At 37.9% G+C, this 16,911-nt stretch overlaps 1 protein-coding gene across 2 annotated transcripts in view; it reads left to right on the forward strand.

Moving 5' to 3' along the window:
- LOC123853257 (desmocollin-3) overlaps window positions 1-12,979 on the forward strand; it is a 33,088-nt gene extending 20,109 nt beyond the window's left edge. Inside the window, exons 9-13 of one of the 2 annotated variants that reach the window (XM_045887953.3) lie at window positions 749-973; window positions 3,460-3,684; window positions 6,160-6,281; window positions 10,540-10,794; window positions 12,751-12,979. In XM_045887953.3, coding sequence (XP_045743909.3) covers window positions 749-973; window positions 3,460-3,684; window positions 6,160-6,281; window positions 10,540-10,794; window positions 12,751-12,948 — 1,025 coding nt within the window. In that variant the 3' untranslated portion in view covers window positions 12,949-12,979. Of the gene's footprint in view, window positions 1-748; window positions 974-3,459; window positions 3,685-6,159; window positions 6,282-10,539; window positions 10,795-12,624; window positions 12,652-12,750 lie in introns of those variants that run through there. The other variant, XM_054510234.2, reaches the window with a different exon arrangement.
- The last annotated feature ends 3,932 nt before the right edge of the window (window positions 12,980-16,911 follow it).

The raw sequence follows: 16,911 nt of genomic DNA on the forward strand, positions 1-16,911 counted from the left end.
ATAGCGAGACCTCAAATGCTTATGGATCCATGTGTTGGAGGGCTAAGACAAAACTTAAGTCTCAGATCAGATGAAATGGCCTCACTAGACTCTTGTATATCTCTTTATGCCACTTTAAATAGAATCTTTGAGAAACTCAGTTGATTATTAGGTCAAAGTGATCCTTTCCTTGAATTCTGTTCCTTAAAACAATCCAGAGGTTCTCAACCTCAGCTTCATACTAGAATATTAGAATAATTCATAATTAGAATAATATTCTAATTCAATTAGAATAATAGTAATTCACTTGGGGCACTTAAAAAAATCATTTTGTAGACATGACTTTGACACGCTGAATCAGAATCCTGGGTTGGGGAACCTGAACATCGTATCTTAAAAATCTCCCTAAGTGGCTTAAATGTGTATCAGGATTAGAATAACTTTTTGTACCCTTTTTACTGTTCAGTAACATCTGTACTAAAGAAACCCGCCCTGAAACACAGAGTTTGCAATTCACACATTGATTTTTATTGTTTGGTAATAATCCTGACATAAGGTTTATTGGCAGTTCTGGCTGATATTATCAATGGTGGTACTGATTTTAGATGATCTGTAGGTTTCATGTATCCTTCTACATTCTTATGTCCCATTTTCTGTAATAATCAGCTTATTTAAGACAACATATATGTAGAATGTAGTTAATTTGTTTTATTAGGAAACTATAAAAGAAGGCAAGAAACTACACTAAACCTTTTCTCTTTCTTCCTAGATGGTAGATCGTGTACTGGAACACTCGCAGTTAACATTGAAGATACGAATGATAACCCACCAGAAATACTTCAAAGTAATATAATAGTTTGCAAACCAAAGATGAAGTATACTGACATCTCAGCTGTCGATCCTGATGAACCTGTCCATGGTGCTCCATTTTATTTCAGCTTGGCAAACACTTCTCCAGAAACGAACAGAATATGGATCCTCACCAAAGTTAATGGTATTTATTGATTTATTTTTAAAGAGTTGTTTATTTATTTGAGAGAGAGGGAGGAGAGTGTGAGAGAGCATGTGAGCAAGTGGGTGGAGGGGCAGAGGGAGAGAATCTTCAAGCAGACCCATGAGATCATGACCTGAGCCGAACCCAGGTGTCTTTTGGACACTTAACTGACTGAGCCACCCAGGCACCCCAAAAATATTTAATAAAAAATAATGATTTATATGTTCTAAAATAACTGAGAATGGATTTTCTTGTTTACTATAATATTCTCATTAATATATTTGAGAAGACTAACTCAGACTTTTACAAATATTATAGGAGGTCTGTGTTATATATTGCCTATAAAATGCAAGAAATCATAATTTTTATGAAGGCAAAATTTGTATTTCCAACAAAGACAAAAAAGCTTTATTAAAATATTGGGCAGCTTATCATTAAGAAAAATTGTTTTTGGTGTATTTTTTTTGAGAGAGAGGGAGGGTGGGGGAAGGATAGAGGGAGAGAGAATCTTAAAGCAGGCTCCACGCTGCGCATGGAGCCCAATGCAGGCCTCAATGTCATGACCCTGGGATCGTGACCTGAGCCAAAATCAAGAGTCGGACGCTCAACCGGCTGAGCCACCGAGGCACCTCTGGTGTATTTTTAAAGTGACTCCAGTGAGGTGAGGACAGAGCAGAGATGGGCAGTTTAAATTTTAGTGTAAGTAAACTCTGAAATGAGGAATCTGGGTGTGTGAGACAAGCACTCTATAGTATTCTGGAGAGCAACATGGTGGGATTGGACAGAGGCATGGCGCTGGAGCCCTCAAAACAGCTTCCTATGATAGTGGTTTCTGGGGGAGTGTAGTATTCTATATTTCAGGCACCCTTCCCATTTCATAGTTCGATATTAATTCATGATACCTGTGGAGCGCCTGCCGTCTACCGTGCACTGTTCTGACCCTGCAGATACGTGTAGAGTTAACAAGACAGACATGACTCCAGTTCAGATGCTCACATCTGTGAAATCTTTCTCGAAGTCGAAGGAGTAGCATCATGACCTTTTCTACCTGTATTACAGCTCCTTTCATGTTGTATTATTATCTGTTTACCTTTCTCCTCCAATACATGAGTTTCTCAGGATATTTGTGATTAATCTGTGTATTTCCAGCACGTAACCCAGTGCTTAGTAGATATTAACAGCTTAATAAGTGTTTGTTTAATCAATAATTGGTTAATAAATATGCACAAAGAAGGAAAATGCTGGGGGGAATAAGTAAACCAGTGTTGTTAGAGTTTAGGTTTTAGCAGGAATGCTGAGAGATTGGGTGGGAGGATGGATGGACTCTGGTCGTGAAGAGCCTATGTACCAGGCTGGGGAGACTGACTTTTTGTACAGCAGGTGTGCTCTGGGAGTGGGCTGGGAAGGAATGCTGTGCCCAGATTTATGTCTTAACAAGGTGACATTGGTGACAGGACAGTTTGAAGAGGGCAGAGTGGAATGGCAAGGACGTCACAAGCTGTTGCACTAGTATGAATAAACGAGATGTGACTACAGCTGAGCTTGTGGTCTTGAGGGAGGAGAGGAATTTGAAGGATTTTATCTTAGCCACAGTATGATCTGGGAGGGTTCCACCTAACCCTTCGTAGTAATTCACATTCCTCTGGGGAGCTTTACATTTGAGGTGCAGCCAAAAATCTTTGAAGTTCTCATCAGCTGTCACAGTGCATTTAAGAAAGGCTTACAAGTTACAGATGACCTCGAGGATGTGCATGGTGCTACTGTATCATTTCGCTTATTGCAAAACTCCGACTGTTGTAATTGGCTTTGAAAGTGTGTAGAGTTTTTGGTCACTTGATAATGAAGTCATTAAAGTAGGTATCGAGGCTATTGGGGAAATATAGTTGATAAAAATGTATTGTTATGTTACAGATACATCTGTTTTTATGTAAGCCTTATACCTAGCCTGGGTGACATTAATTAGCTTTCTGGTATTGAGATCACTTCTAGAGGGAAGGCATAATAACGAAGGGTCTGTTGTACTTTGGAGAATTACCTTATGTGTAAAGATAATGGACAGGTACCAGAAAGTAAATGGACAAGAGAATGTCAACTTAAGACGTACTTTGTGCATAGCAATAGTTGTTAATTCTTTATGAGTACCATAAACTGGTACTATAGAAAAATGCTTGAGGTGCATATCAGGGGCCCATCTACCATCATTGGTTTGTAGATAAGGGAAAGATAAGGGAATATTCAGTATTGCTGAATTGCTACTGGATCACTCCAGTGTCAAATTAGGTCTTTCAGCCATTCGTAAAAAGTTACAATGGGCACACATAGTAATATTAGTGCTGAGAAATGTGGAAGGTAGTTCTCCATTTTAACACATTTTCACGTGGCAGGTGGTTCCTTGAGAATAATATGTTTAGAAACAAAGGTGGCAAAACAAAGCTAAGGGAGAAATAAATGTCCATTAAAGATATAATTCTTTCATTTTCTTTCAGATACAGCTGCCCGTCTTTCATATCAGAAAAATGCTGAATTTCAGGAATATAGTGTTCCTATTACTGTAAAAGATAGAGAAGGTCAATCTTCAACAAAAACCCTGAGAGTTAATCTGTGTGATTGTACTCATCCAAGTCAATGTGTGGCAGCTCGAAGGAGTGCAGGAGTAATACTTGGAAAATGGGCGATCCTGGCCATCCTACTGGGTATAGCACTACTATTTTGTAAGTCCTTTTACTTACTTAAAGTTAAAATGTATCATAAATACCTGAGTGCAGGAAAAGGTCTTTTTTTTTTTTTTTTAAAGACTTATTTATTTGAGACAGCGAGAATGAGAGAGAGAGAGAGAGAGAGTACATGACGGGGGGAGGGTTAGAGGGAGAAGCAAACTCCCCGCTGAGCAGGGGGCCCGATGCGGGACTCGATCCCGGGACTCCAGGATCATGACCAGAGCCGAAGGCAGTCGCTTAACCAACTGAGCCACCCAGGCGCCCCAGGAAAAGGTCTTTAAAAAGTAATCTTGTCCAACTATCCATCAGGGGTGGGCAGTTTACAAATTGCTTTTGTGTTATATCTGAGTTCTGATGGACTATTTTCAGGGAGAGGGAGCAAGATCCTTTTTGAAATACGATTTCCTATTTGGACAGAGCTGTTTAAAATTCCTTAGACGGTACCAAATCTGTCAACATACAGTTTTCATTTCTTGGTCCTAGTACTACCCCGTGTCGGGCTAAATAAAACAATCTAAACTTTCTGCCATAGGAAGGTCCACGACAAGCCACTGTGGTCTCATCTCATCATTTTGCCACGGCCTTATGGGAATGACTCGGATCACAGCAGTATCTCTTCTTGGGTGTATCTTGCTAGTTTTGATTTTTTTAACCTCTTCCTTGCCAGTTGTATAGTTCCCAATGGCATCATATTTTTCCCTCTTTTTATTTCCATCCGCTCCTCCAGCCTGGATTAGCCCCTGTTTCTTTGTTCTGTGATAGGACTAGCTGTTAAGAGCAAGACTCTGGAACCAAACTCTCTGGGTTTGTAACCCAGCTCTATCATTTGCAAGCCATGTGACCAGCAGGGCTGGGGTGGGGGGGGGGGGGCGCGAGTTCCTTAACTGTGCTTCAGTTTCCTCATCTGTGAAAGGGGATAATTGGGGTGGCCTGCTTTATGGGGCAGCACTGAGCATTAATTGAACTAATGCACGTGAAGAGCTTAGAATAGTACAGTGTTCAATATTTTTCAGCAACTCCACAAAATAAAAAATCTATTAAAGACCTACGATATGCCAGAAACTGTCTAGGTGCTTGGGAGTCATCAGTGGACAAAAGAGACCAAACCAAACACAAACACTGTGCCTTGTGACAGTAAACTAATAAATAAATGAAATGCTGTGGAGGAAAAAATAGAGCAAAATAATTAGGAGCTGTAGTCCTGTGGAGCGTGTGTGGGTGATCGTGGGGGCTTGGGGTGAGTGACTACAGATTTGGTGGATGGTTTGGTCGGGGCTAACTTGACAAGGTTATCTTTTTTTTTTTGTCTGAAAATGTCCCTTTTCTACTTTTTTAAAAAAAGTTTTTATTTATTTTTTTATTATGTTCAGTTAGCCAACATACGAGGTTATCTTTGATGATTTTTGGGAAAGTTGAAAGAGTCAGCCAAGTATAGTACCTGGGGGAGAGGTTTTCAGTCTAGGGGAAAGTCAGCTCAAAGACCCTTAGGTGAGAGGGTGCCTGGAGAAGTCAAGGCATGGCAGGGACACTGGTGTGGCTGGAGTGGAGTGCATCAGGAGAGCGGGGTTGGACATGGAACCAGAAAGGTAACAAGGGGGCCACATAGAGTGGGCGGGCATTGGCACCCTTTTCCTATAAAGGGCTAGATAGAATATATTTTACATTTTGCAGGCCATGTGGTTTCACTTAGAACCAACGAAATCTACCCTTCTAATAGGAAAGCAGCCATAGAAAATATTTCAGTGATGGGCATGGCTAGGTTCCTATAGAACTTTATGGACGTTAACATTTGAATTTCATATAATTTTCACGTGTAGTGAACTTCTATTCTTTTAATCTCTAAAAACCATTTAAAGACCACAGCTCATAGGCCATACAAAAACATGTGGTGGGCTGGATTTGGGGCTGCAGTTGGGCCACCCTTTATTAGAGGGGTTTGTAGAGCATTGTAAGAACTGTCGTTTTTATTACAGCTGATTTTATTATCACATATTTCAACCTCCCACAGGTGTGACGTAGAATGAAAATTCTGAACAGACCAAATACAGAATAGTTTTAATTAAGATACTTGGAGATAAATCTGTTCTGGGGAGAAAAATCTGTCGTGTTTTCCTATAGGCAAACCATTCTTTTAGCAATCAGTAAATCTCTTTAAGGTCTCTGTCTTAAATAAATGTCACTGAAATTTTTGAAAATTTATTATTTAACTCACAATTGTAAATACTTGAACATTATGGATAGAATTCAAACTCTTAAACAGACTTATAATCAAAATATACATATAATTAATTCAGATTTTAAAGTCTAAGCTAAATTATGGCCTATTAATTTAGAAAAGCCAAGGTAATTCACAGGACCATGCCTTAGTGGCTTTGTTTTCCTCCTGTGTACCCGAGGTAATAAAAAATAAAAGAGGAGTATTTTATTCTATGTATGTTAAACCTTTTTTTTTTTTTTTTTTTAATGCAGCTGTATTGCTAGCTTTGGTATGTGGAGTTGTTGGTGCCAAAAAAAAAAAAGGTTTTCCTGAAGATTTAGCACAGCAAAACTTGATTATATCAAACACAGAAGCACCTGGAGATGATAAGGTGGTAAGTAATTTTTTAAAATGAGTATTTATCTCTGAGTATCTCCCATAATTTCTTTTACTGATTCTCATGAAGTTGTTTTGTAACTAAGAGTTAATATTTACATTTTTAGCTTGGTCAACTTTTGTAGGTGTAAGTATTTTATCTGTCAATATTCAAGTATTTATGTAGGTGGCATTTATTGAACTTCTTAAATCAGATGTGTTGTTTTAATTATCATTCTTCCACTCTCTAGTGTTATGATTTGAAATTTGCTCTTTGATGTTGTGAAATCATTATAATAACAATCTTTTAGCTGCTTTCTACAATGTAGAAATATTTCCAGATAGTATTTTTTTATCTAACTCTTTGACCATTTATAAGAGGAAAAAAAAACTTACTGAAAGTTTTCAAGATAAACTAAGAAGATATCAAAGAGATATATATATATTTTTTTTTAAAAAGTGTGTGGGGGAGGGTAGATTACTTGGAAGGCTATTGTCACTGTCTTTCCTTATGTATTTCTTGAGACCGCTGAGGTGCTTGCTTAGTACTAGGTGTCTTGTTTGGGCAGATGTCTATTTAAAAAGTTCTTACAGGGCATGTTCTTCCCTCAAAAAGATTTCAAAGTATTTATGGGAAATTGAATCTCCTTTTATGGGAAAAATAAGTAGGAACATGCAAGTAAACCATTAGCACCAATATGAGAGAGCACTGTTATCATTTAAAGATACTTGTGATACATAAGTCCGTTTGTGCTGTCTGGATCAACTGGCAAGGCTTAGTGAAAGAGGCGCGGATTCCTCTGTAACTTAAAGAATAGGAAGAGTTTGAAAGTTGAGAGATGGAATAGCAAAAGAGGTGGAAAACCGCCTCAAGAATAAAAATGGAGATGATAGGGGCGCCTGAGTGGCTCAGTCGGTTGAGCGTCTGCCTTTGCCTCAGGTCATGATCTCAGGGTCCTGGAATAGAGTCCCGCGTCGGGCTCCCTGCTCATTGGGGACCCTGCTTCTCCCTCTCCCTCTACCTGTGCTCTGCCTCTTTGTGCTCGCTCTCTTTCTCTCTGTCAAATGAATAAATAACATATTTTTTAAAAAAGGAGATGACAAAGTTTAGGGATTATTCAACAAATAGTAAAGAAATTGATTTGAAGTGGAAGAAATGATGTTTTACAATAGAAGCTTGACACTTAATTAGGCTCTTGGGGGGAGAGGATGTAAGAGAGGAGTAGGACATGGGGCTGTTGTATGCCACACTAAGGATTTGGGATTATTCTCTTGGTAAGGAAGAGCAGGTGAAGGTTTTTCTGCACAGAAGTGGCATATTGGGAGCAGCGTGATGCTGAGTCAGTAGGGTGATCGGTGAGAATAGGAAGACGTTAGGGATAGGGAAGATAAAGGATTAAAATCTTTCAAAAGTTGAAGCAGTGGATAACTCTGCTAGGATGAATAATGGTCATTGGAAATAGGGATAATAAATATTTTAAATGTGTAAATGATAAGATTGTTAGCTTTTGAGTAACAAAATAAAAATTGAAATCAAACGAAAGAGGCTGTAACCAAGGACAATGACTTTATATCAAGACTTTTCTGTATCTCAGTGTGAAGGCATCTTTCTTACTGACTTTCTCTCTTTACCTCCCATCATCATGGAAAATCATAGCCCACCTGTGCTTGACAGGCCTACACGTGGAACCCTGTAATTATTTCTCCATTCAGAAAATACATTTAATCCCTTAATCGTCCTTGACTCATAGTAAGTTCTTATTTTATATCTGAGAAGGGAATAGTTGAGATGTTCATAATACTTGTTCTTTGCCATTTGATGCTAGAGCTGGTAGCATTAATTGGCTGTTTCACCAAATGTACTCATCCCTATCTTTATCTGTTCTCTGTTAGGAGCACTTCTCAAAAGGACTCAGAATTATCAATTTATACCAAAACATAATTTTAGGTATATTTTTACAAAATATAACGAGATTTCTTAGTGAATGTGTAAGCTCATTTTAGTATAATGTACGGGTGATGACTTTAGTTCCGGAGCTAAGTTTAAGTCAAAGGCATTCAGGGTGGAGTTAGGAGCTGGTTGAAGAGTCAGGTTGAAGAGTAGGAGAAGTTAAATCTGGGAATCATTGACATGGAAAAGGAGTCGTTGATACCCCATGAGAATAAACTTTGGGCAACGCACGTAGAGATGGTCAGGAAGGAATAGAGAATAGAGAGAATGTGAAACGGCACTGTGGGCTTCGCCTTGGTTTTAGTTTAGCTTTAATTCTGGGATTAGCTTGCATGATCTCTGAACATGTATTTATAATGACAGAAATTATACCATCAAAGAGATTTGATAATGAGGGTTTTTTTTTTTTTTTTTTTTAAATGGAATTTCACTGTAGCAGCAACCTAAGCAAAAAATATAGGGTAGCAGTGCCACCAAATGGCTACTTCTCTCTTCTCTTTTCTGGTATAATTTTCTAAGGCGATGAGATACCGTGTATGACATTTACAGATACATTTCAGATTCTGAAATAGCCGAAACTCTAAATCATCTGAACCTGAAAATCTTCCAGTTTAGTTAGAGACTTTGCATATTAAATAGAAGAAAAACAAATGGGTAGGAAGATGGCACAATGGAGCCTGATTTTACTGGAGGTCTTGTCTGAGAGTCACAGTTCATAATTAGATCTGCCATGCTTGAGGTTACTGCTCGAACTGAACTTCTCCCGGGCGGCCCAGAGTTCCGTGTGAGGTGCCCACATTAAGTCGATGCTTAGGTCTTTTTTATCTTCAGACATTCCCTCGACTCTGCTTTCCTCTAGTTCCCTTCTGATCTCTTTTTCTTTGAAACTGAGCTTTTTGAGAGATTTATACTCGATTTCTCCATGATATTACTTCCTGTTCATTCAGCATTTCTTGGAAATTCTTTTGACAAAGACGACCAGTGGCCACTTTTTTTGCTTGAATCTAATAGGTGGATTACTTTATTTGAACCAGTTCTTAGACTACTTGGATGCTTTTCTCCTTACCATAATCCTCTCTGCGTGGCTTCAGATTTGTGTCTCTGGGATTCCTCTCTTCTCCAATAGCTATTTCAGATCAGTTCTGTCCTCTAATTCCCTTAGTCACCCCTTAAAACGTGTTTTTCTTGTGGTTCTATTCTTAGCCTTCTTTTCGTTTAGTCTACCATTTTCTCTGGGTGTTACAATTTATTCCCGTGGCTTCTACTACCTCCTATATGGTGGTGACCTCTGGAATCATAGCTCCAGCTCGGCTCCCCCACCTGAACTCCAGACCCACCTATTCATGTACTCACTTTGGACATCCATAGGTTTCTCAAATTTACCATGCCCAAAACTGAACTGTTCACTCCCCTCTCACCCACGAGTGTGTCCTTCATCCCTACTTCAGTGAATTATACCATTTATCTAGTTGCGCAAGCAGAGCACCTAGGAATAATTCCTGACTCTTCCCTTTGCTGTTTCATCCATCTGACTACCAGTAAAACTTTGTATGGAGTCCAACCACTTTGAATCATCCTTGCTTCTACTTTGGCTGAGGTCTTCATCATGTCTCACCTAGAATGATTCAGTGACCTCTCCGAGATCCACGACACTCAACTTGTCTCCTTATTTATCTTTTACATTATTGCCTTGAATGATTTTAAAAAATATGTCTCTTCCCTGTTATTAAAACCCTTCTTTGAGTCCCCATCATCTTCTTGATAGTCTAAATTTTTTAGCATGGCATATGGATCTTTATGTTCTCTGGTCTTTTATAACCTCTCCACTTCCTGTCTCACTTTGAACTCTAAGTGGTAGCCATTCTCAGCAAGTTGAAAGTTGAGGGCCCCCAAAGTACCCCGTTGCCTTTGTGTGTAGGCCTTCCTGCAGATACTGCTTTCTTCTTCCCATTTCTCAAGTAGGAGTCCTTCAGTGCAGTGTTTTCTACTCTATTCCACTTACTCTGTCTGTGCTTGGATTTTAATGCTCTTCCTCTGCGTTCCTATAGCATTCTGTGCTCACCTACATATACATTCTTAAAGTAATTCTTAAAGTAATTCTCTATTTTTCTGCCTCACTGGAATAAGAGCTTCTTAGAGCTTAGAGAGATCGTGTCCCTCTTTGTATCCCTACACTGGGCACAGAATCCGAAAATATAAATGTCTGCTAATGAATGGATGAATCAATAAAAGGTTAAATAAATGTTCTCTCTCCCTTGTCTTCTTATGACTTAACTTGGAATCTGTTTCCTCTCAGTACAGATGATCTTATTTTATTTTATTTCAGTGTTCTGGCAATGGGTTTATGACCCAGACAGTCAACTCTGGCCAAGGCTTTTGCGGTACCATGGGATCAGGAGTGAAAAATGGAGGGCAGGAGACCATTGAGATGGTGAAAGGCGGACACCAGACCCTGGAATCATGCCAGGGGACCATGCACCATCACACCCTGGATTCCTGCAGGGGAGGACCCATGGAAGTGGACAACTGCAGATACACCTGCTCCGAGTGGCATAATTTCACTCAGCCCCGTCTTGGTGAAGTGAGTTTCCATGAGTGTTTTGCCTCTGCAATTTAAATGTCCAAGTGTAGAACAATAGGAAATTGAAATTAATGTAGAGTTTCAGAAGCTGCTTTTCCATATTTTTCAATGTACCCTTTCTCTTTCACTCTCTAGTCATTCCCTGCACTCCCCCCAGCCCCCACCCCATGCCCTCTGATCTTGTTACATTATTTAACATAAGAGAGATTTTATTCCATCTGTCATATTTCTTTTAGTTTCTAAAATCTCGTGAGAATTGGAGGTTTTTAATGACCCTGTTAAAGTTACATGCCATTTTTAGATGTTGTTTACCTCATGAGCTATTTTAATAGAGAAGAATGTGGAAAAAAAATCTCATTCCCTTCAATCGCAAAACTGCCCCAGTCAAATCTGCATTTTTCTGAAACAAAGCATCTATACACAATTCTAGGGTGAACATTCAATAATATGAGCTATAAGAACTCTATTTAATGTAAGAAGCACCGTTCAAATACAAAGTGTTTTTATTCAGGGGAAAGCAAGGATATCAAAGAAAAGAGGGATTAAATCATGGATTTTCAGTCCTGGCGGCACATTAGAATGCCCTGGGGAGCTTTTAAATGATAGTAATCCCTGTGCTCCACCTTGAAGGATTTGGGCATAATTGGTTTGGTTTATTATTCTTATTACTACTTTTAAAGCTCCTCAGGGGATTCACATGTGCCACCTGGGTAGAGAGGCACTGGATTAAATATTCTACCTGGTACTAAGTTTTCTGTTTATCAGAGTATACGGTACTGTTGTAACCCCCACAGTGGACCAGAAGCCCTTCATCCTTTAATGGACTGCAAATAGGCACCATTCTGTGACACGGCTGTAGCTGATCACGTGTCCATAGCATATATTTTTTTTTTCCATCAGATTCAAGTGTTCATCTTTGTTCTGTTTTTAGACAGTGTGCATGTAAGATCAGGTTGGGAAGGCGTGGAGCTTAAGAGGCGTTCTTAGGGGTGTTCATTAACGTGTGCATCAGGGAATGGGATCTGAGGCTGACATGGTCATGAAGAAAGGCATTTGGTAACATAAGCCAAAGAAATAAGCTGTGGGTTAGAGAGGGAGGTGAGGTGAGGTGAGGAGGGAGGAGGCACAGGAGTTTGACAGGTCGGCAGCCAGGCTGGTAACAGCGAGGCTGGGTGTGGCTGAATGCTTGGCCGCTCCATTCCAAAGGTCCAGTTTCTGCAGTGTGGGTGATGTTGATTATTTTTAATCTCACTAAAATGCTTTGTGCATTTCTCTACTTTGTCACGTTTGAGCTATCTTGGGCACTTGCTTCTGAAGTCAGTGTGGTAATTCTTGCCTACTTTATAACTGCATGTAATAGTAGTTTTAGTTCACGTTTATTGAATATTTACTATGTGCTGGGCAAAATAAGAGAATTTTTGGTGCGTTATTTTTTCATCATTATCGTGAGATAGTCACTGTATATATTCCCATTTTAGACATAAGGAGAGTTGGAAGTGAGACTTAAAGATGTTTAGTAACCTGCCCAAAGTCATATACGTAGTTGGTAAAGCAAGAGCTTTGACTCAAAATCAGGACTCTTTGAATATCCAATATCAAATTCTTCACCGCCATGCATATTGTCACCATTTTGTGGACTAGCCTGACCTCTAGATATAAAATTAAGCTTTTAAAAATGATAATTTAAATGTACTTAAATATAACATTTGTGAGCATATATATATATATATATATAATTTTTTATTTGTATGGATTACTAGAAATGTAAGATATACTGACTTTGTGGTACGGTTATGATATCGACCAATCATGTGCATTTTTTGTATGTAGGACTCCATTAGAGGACACACTGGTTAAAAATTAAACATAAAAGGTAAATAAAAAATAAATTTTATGTTCATATGTTTAAGAGTGTTTAAAACAATAATAGAATCTTTTTTTTTTTTTATTTTACAGAAATTGCATCTGTGTAACCAGAATGAAGACCATGTGCCATCTCAAGATTATGTCCTTACATACAACTATGAAGGAAGAGGATCTCCAGCTGGTTCTGTAGGTTGCTGCAGTGAAAAACAGGAAGAAGATGGCCTTGACTTTTTAAATAATCTGGGAGCCAAATTTACTACATTAGCAGAGACATGCACAAAGAGATAATGTTAAAGTACTACAGTTAGACATGTATTTGCCAGACATTCTGGAAGTTTCCAAAAGGAAAGGGATATTGTAAAGTTCAATTTCAATTTCTAATACATATATGGATATATATTAGAATTTCAATTTCTAATATATTTAAAGATAGATATATAGATATATTTTTAATATATCTATACATTAGAAAAATATACAATTTTTCTAAATTTTGGGAATTGTACTATTCACCAATTTGTATTTTTATAGCAATTTGTTGTTTATGTTTTCCAAGGAGTTGGAAATGTTAAAATGTGTTTTGTCTTCTTTACTGCCAGGTAAATAGACAGCTAGAAAATCTCATGCTATATCATTGGAATTAAGGTCTGTAAAGGACCTGCTATTCTTTATAGATATTTTACCAGTAAATGTGTTGACTTAATATTAGTCCAGTGATAGCTAAGCTGTATTTGATTGAATATAGAATAGCTATCTGGGCTAGAAATTCTGTTCTTGTTCCAGATTCAGATTTAAGTGGATTAGGATTATATCAAACATTGTGTTAAATTATATTGCATTTTTTAGCTCTTTAAAAAATCAGTACCACTGAGTTAGTAGCTCCAAAGACTACTAGAATTTCATTTTCCTTCTGGTTAGCATTTAGATCATGAAGAGCAGTTCTGTCTACTTGATTGCCCTAATAAGGTTTTAAAAAATACATAGCTATGGTCTTAAACTACACGAGGAAAGTGTAGACCAAAAAATTGTGTTGTTTTTATGCTTTTGAATGTGTGCTTTATGGTTTGCAAAAGGATTATTATGAGGACTAAGTTTCCTTATTCTCAAGAAACGGAACTATATTCACTAAACAGAGAGTTATTGTTGGTATTTTAATGAAAAATACCAAAGATCTATTGAGATTGTAATCACAAGTCCTGACATCTTTTTCCCTGAGATTCAGGACTACTATTGCTAACTTGCAGTAATGAAAATTATGCTGAGAAGAAGTTGCTTTTCTTCTTTTTAATATTGTACTTGCATATTTTTATTTGCAGGCTTAGCACATAAGGCTTTTTATTTTCTCTCGATAGTAATTATTTGCAATTAGAGTATGTTATCGTTAGATGGATTGTGTCGTGCCACATATCCTGAAGAAACCAGACCCTGTCCTAGTTATGGGTAGCAATGAGGGATGAGTGCGCATTTCCATTCACTACCATTTTCATACAAATTACTCCTTATTAAGGCAGATAAATATTTTAATATGCTGTAAAGAATCAAAAGAACCCCTGGGTGCAATTTAATATCTTCCAAAACGTTGCTTAAAATTTAGTGCTTCTCACATTTGTTCATGTGATAGAGCCCCTGGAAGGACTTGCAAAATACCCCAAAGCAATGGTGTTTAAACTTAAAATAATTAACACCTAATCTTATGATAAATCTAATATCACATTATTGTATACTCACTTCAAGTGTTAGTTTAAAAAATAGACAAGAAATTTTAGGTATCACCAGTTGAAGAAAATTTTGGAAGAGGAGACGAAATTAACTTACAAATGTCTGCCAGCATCTGTGCTTTATCTCCATTTATCTTGTGCATCCCTTAGCAAGACGTGTCCTAAGGTACCAGAAAAGCCGAGGAGAGGTTAATTTTGGGGTCTGGAAACACTCAGAAATTTTCCATATAAATGAATGGTAATTGCTTCTTTGCTTTATGCCATTTCGACTTACGGAAGTTTTCATAGGAATGCTATAAGGATAAACACACACACACACACAACACACACATATATATATAAATATATGCTTATATACAACTATTAGCCAATGCCATGTTTAAAATAAAATGAAAATCAAAGGGGAAGATGATAATATAAGGCTGGGGCTGTCCTACAATAGGAATCCAGGGTTTTTAAAAAGAGAGAGCCTCTTATACTTAGGTCTTCTGTGCTGCAGAGCTGAGCATATCAGGAAATAGTTCATGTACATTTGTGTAATTTCTTTAAAATTGTATGCAGCTAATTAAACGTCTCTGGTTTCAGGGGAAAGGAGAGCGGAAACTAGGTGGAACAATAGCTTTGCTTTGCAGTTTCACTCTGCACGCCCAAATGAGGAGCAAAGTGGCAAAGGCTGTTACAGCTAGGGCTGCTTGACTCCCAGTGGTGAGGTTCCAGGGATGAAATGCTTTTCTTGGAGCTAATACTGAAAGCTTTTTTAAACTCAATTCTGGTAAAAGGATTCTATCACCGTTTTCTTTTTCTCTCCTATCTACCGACATTTTTAAAGTTTAGAGCCAATCTAAAACTAATGATGTAATGTATGGGGATTAACATAAGAATAAAAAAAATAAAAAATAAAAAAAATATTCACAAACAATGAATCATGGAACACTTCATCTAAAACTAATGATGTAATGTATGGGGATTAACATAAGAATAAAAAAAATAAAGTTTAGAGCCAAATAACCATATTCTGTTGGTCAGATTTCAGGGGCTAAAGGGAGCTGGGGTGGGAGCACAAATCTTACTGAAGGGACTGAGTGCTGCATGACTGTCTTAAGGCTCATCGCCATTTGCTGTGTTCTAATTTAAGCCTGGAAATGATAAAATACCACTTCCCTACTCACTGCCCTGGTTTCAACCGGCATTGGTGTGATTCAAAGAAATCCAGCCCTCCCATCGGTCCCCTTTCTTTAATCTCTCTCCCAATATTGTCAGTAACACTTAGGTGGCAAATGCTCCAGGCTGTCAATCACCTTTTAGTATGAATTAATTTTTATGCGATTGCATTCTTACAAGAATTTTTCAAGTAACAGAAGAAATAGGGATTTTGAATACAGGGAAGAAAAAGACCGAGTAGTCATTTGGAAACACGGGACTTAGGGAGAGTGCAGGCCCAAGTACGGTATTTGGACAGACAGCAACATGAAAATCCAGGCCTTCAAGGGCAAGGAGAGAAGCCAACAAAGGAACAGGAATGGTAGTAAAGACAATATTGTTTGCTACTTAAATTTTCCTAGGCCAGGCCCTCCTTTTCCTTCTTTTCTCGGGCCAATGGCAGCTCCCATTTGATTTTTGTGAAATATCACCAACCCTTTCTCCATGCCTCACCTTATTTGGAGAGTGGAATCAAGGGAAGAGCTGACTGCATCATGCGTCTGCAGGCACTTGCAGGATGGGCCCGAACTGGCTGTGCAGAACAAACAAGGCATTCATGGGGAATACTTTGTTCCTTATGTAGCCGTCTGGGCACTGAGATAGAAGGTCTTCAGTTAAGTGTGTGTCTACATTGTTTACTTGATTCCACATTTCCCGTTTTCTAATTTTCCCCTGAAATCTAGATTTTCAGACTTAGAGTTTTCAAAGGGTTCTTTTCCTTTTAAAGACTTCTTACGTTTAATGTAAACATTTATAACGTGGTATTCTTCTTTCCTTATATGTGTAAGGGGAAAATTATGCTATTTCAGTGTGAAAATAGCTTTCATTTTTTTTCTAGTGAATATTCTTGAATTTTTAATGTAAATGTAGAGATTGTTTTTTCATATTTTTATAAGGAAGCAGTGAACTGTCTAAAATGCAGTGAAGTTTGGTTTGCAGCATTTGTAACAGAACTTTAAATCTCCTATTAAAAGAAGTTACTTCACTTTTAAAGAAACATGGCAGGTTAAAATAAGCAAAAATTGTTTGTGTAAAGTATTAGTTGCAGATGTAGGATGTAATAAAACTCTTAACTCGATATCTTGTCTTTGCTATATTTAGGGATTAAATGATTCCAAGATGGTCATGTTGTAAAATTGTGCTTAAGACTGGCATGGAAATAGATCCTCAAAAATGTCTTCATTGTATTCCTGGGGAATATTTTAGAGAATGGATCATTACCAGATTGTCAACATCATTTATATATTAAATTATTTGGGGGGAGATCACTATTTGGGGCACAGCTTTACAAATGGTGTCTATGTATATCTCCATCTGATTGTTATTGGGTAAA

Source organism: Mirounga angustirostris, unplaced genomic scaffold, assembly GCF_029215605.1.
Source record: "Mirounga angustirostris isolate CCGP_5_RB_7025 unplaced genomic scaffold, mMirAng1.0.hap1 SCAF_14, whole genome shotgun sequence".
Classification (NCBI taxonomy): Eukaryota; Metazoa; Chordata; class Mammalia; order Carnivora; family Phocidae; genus Mirounga; species Mirounga angustirostris.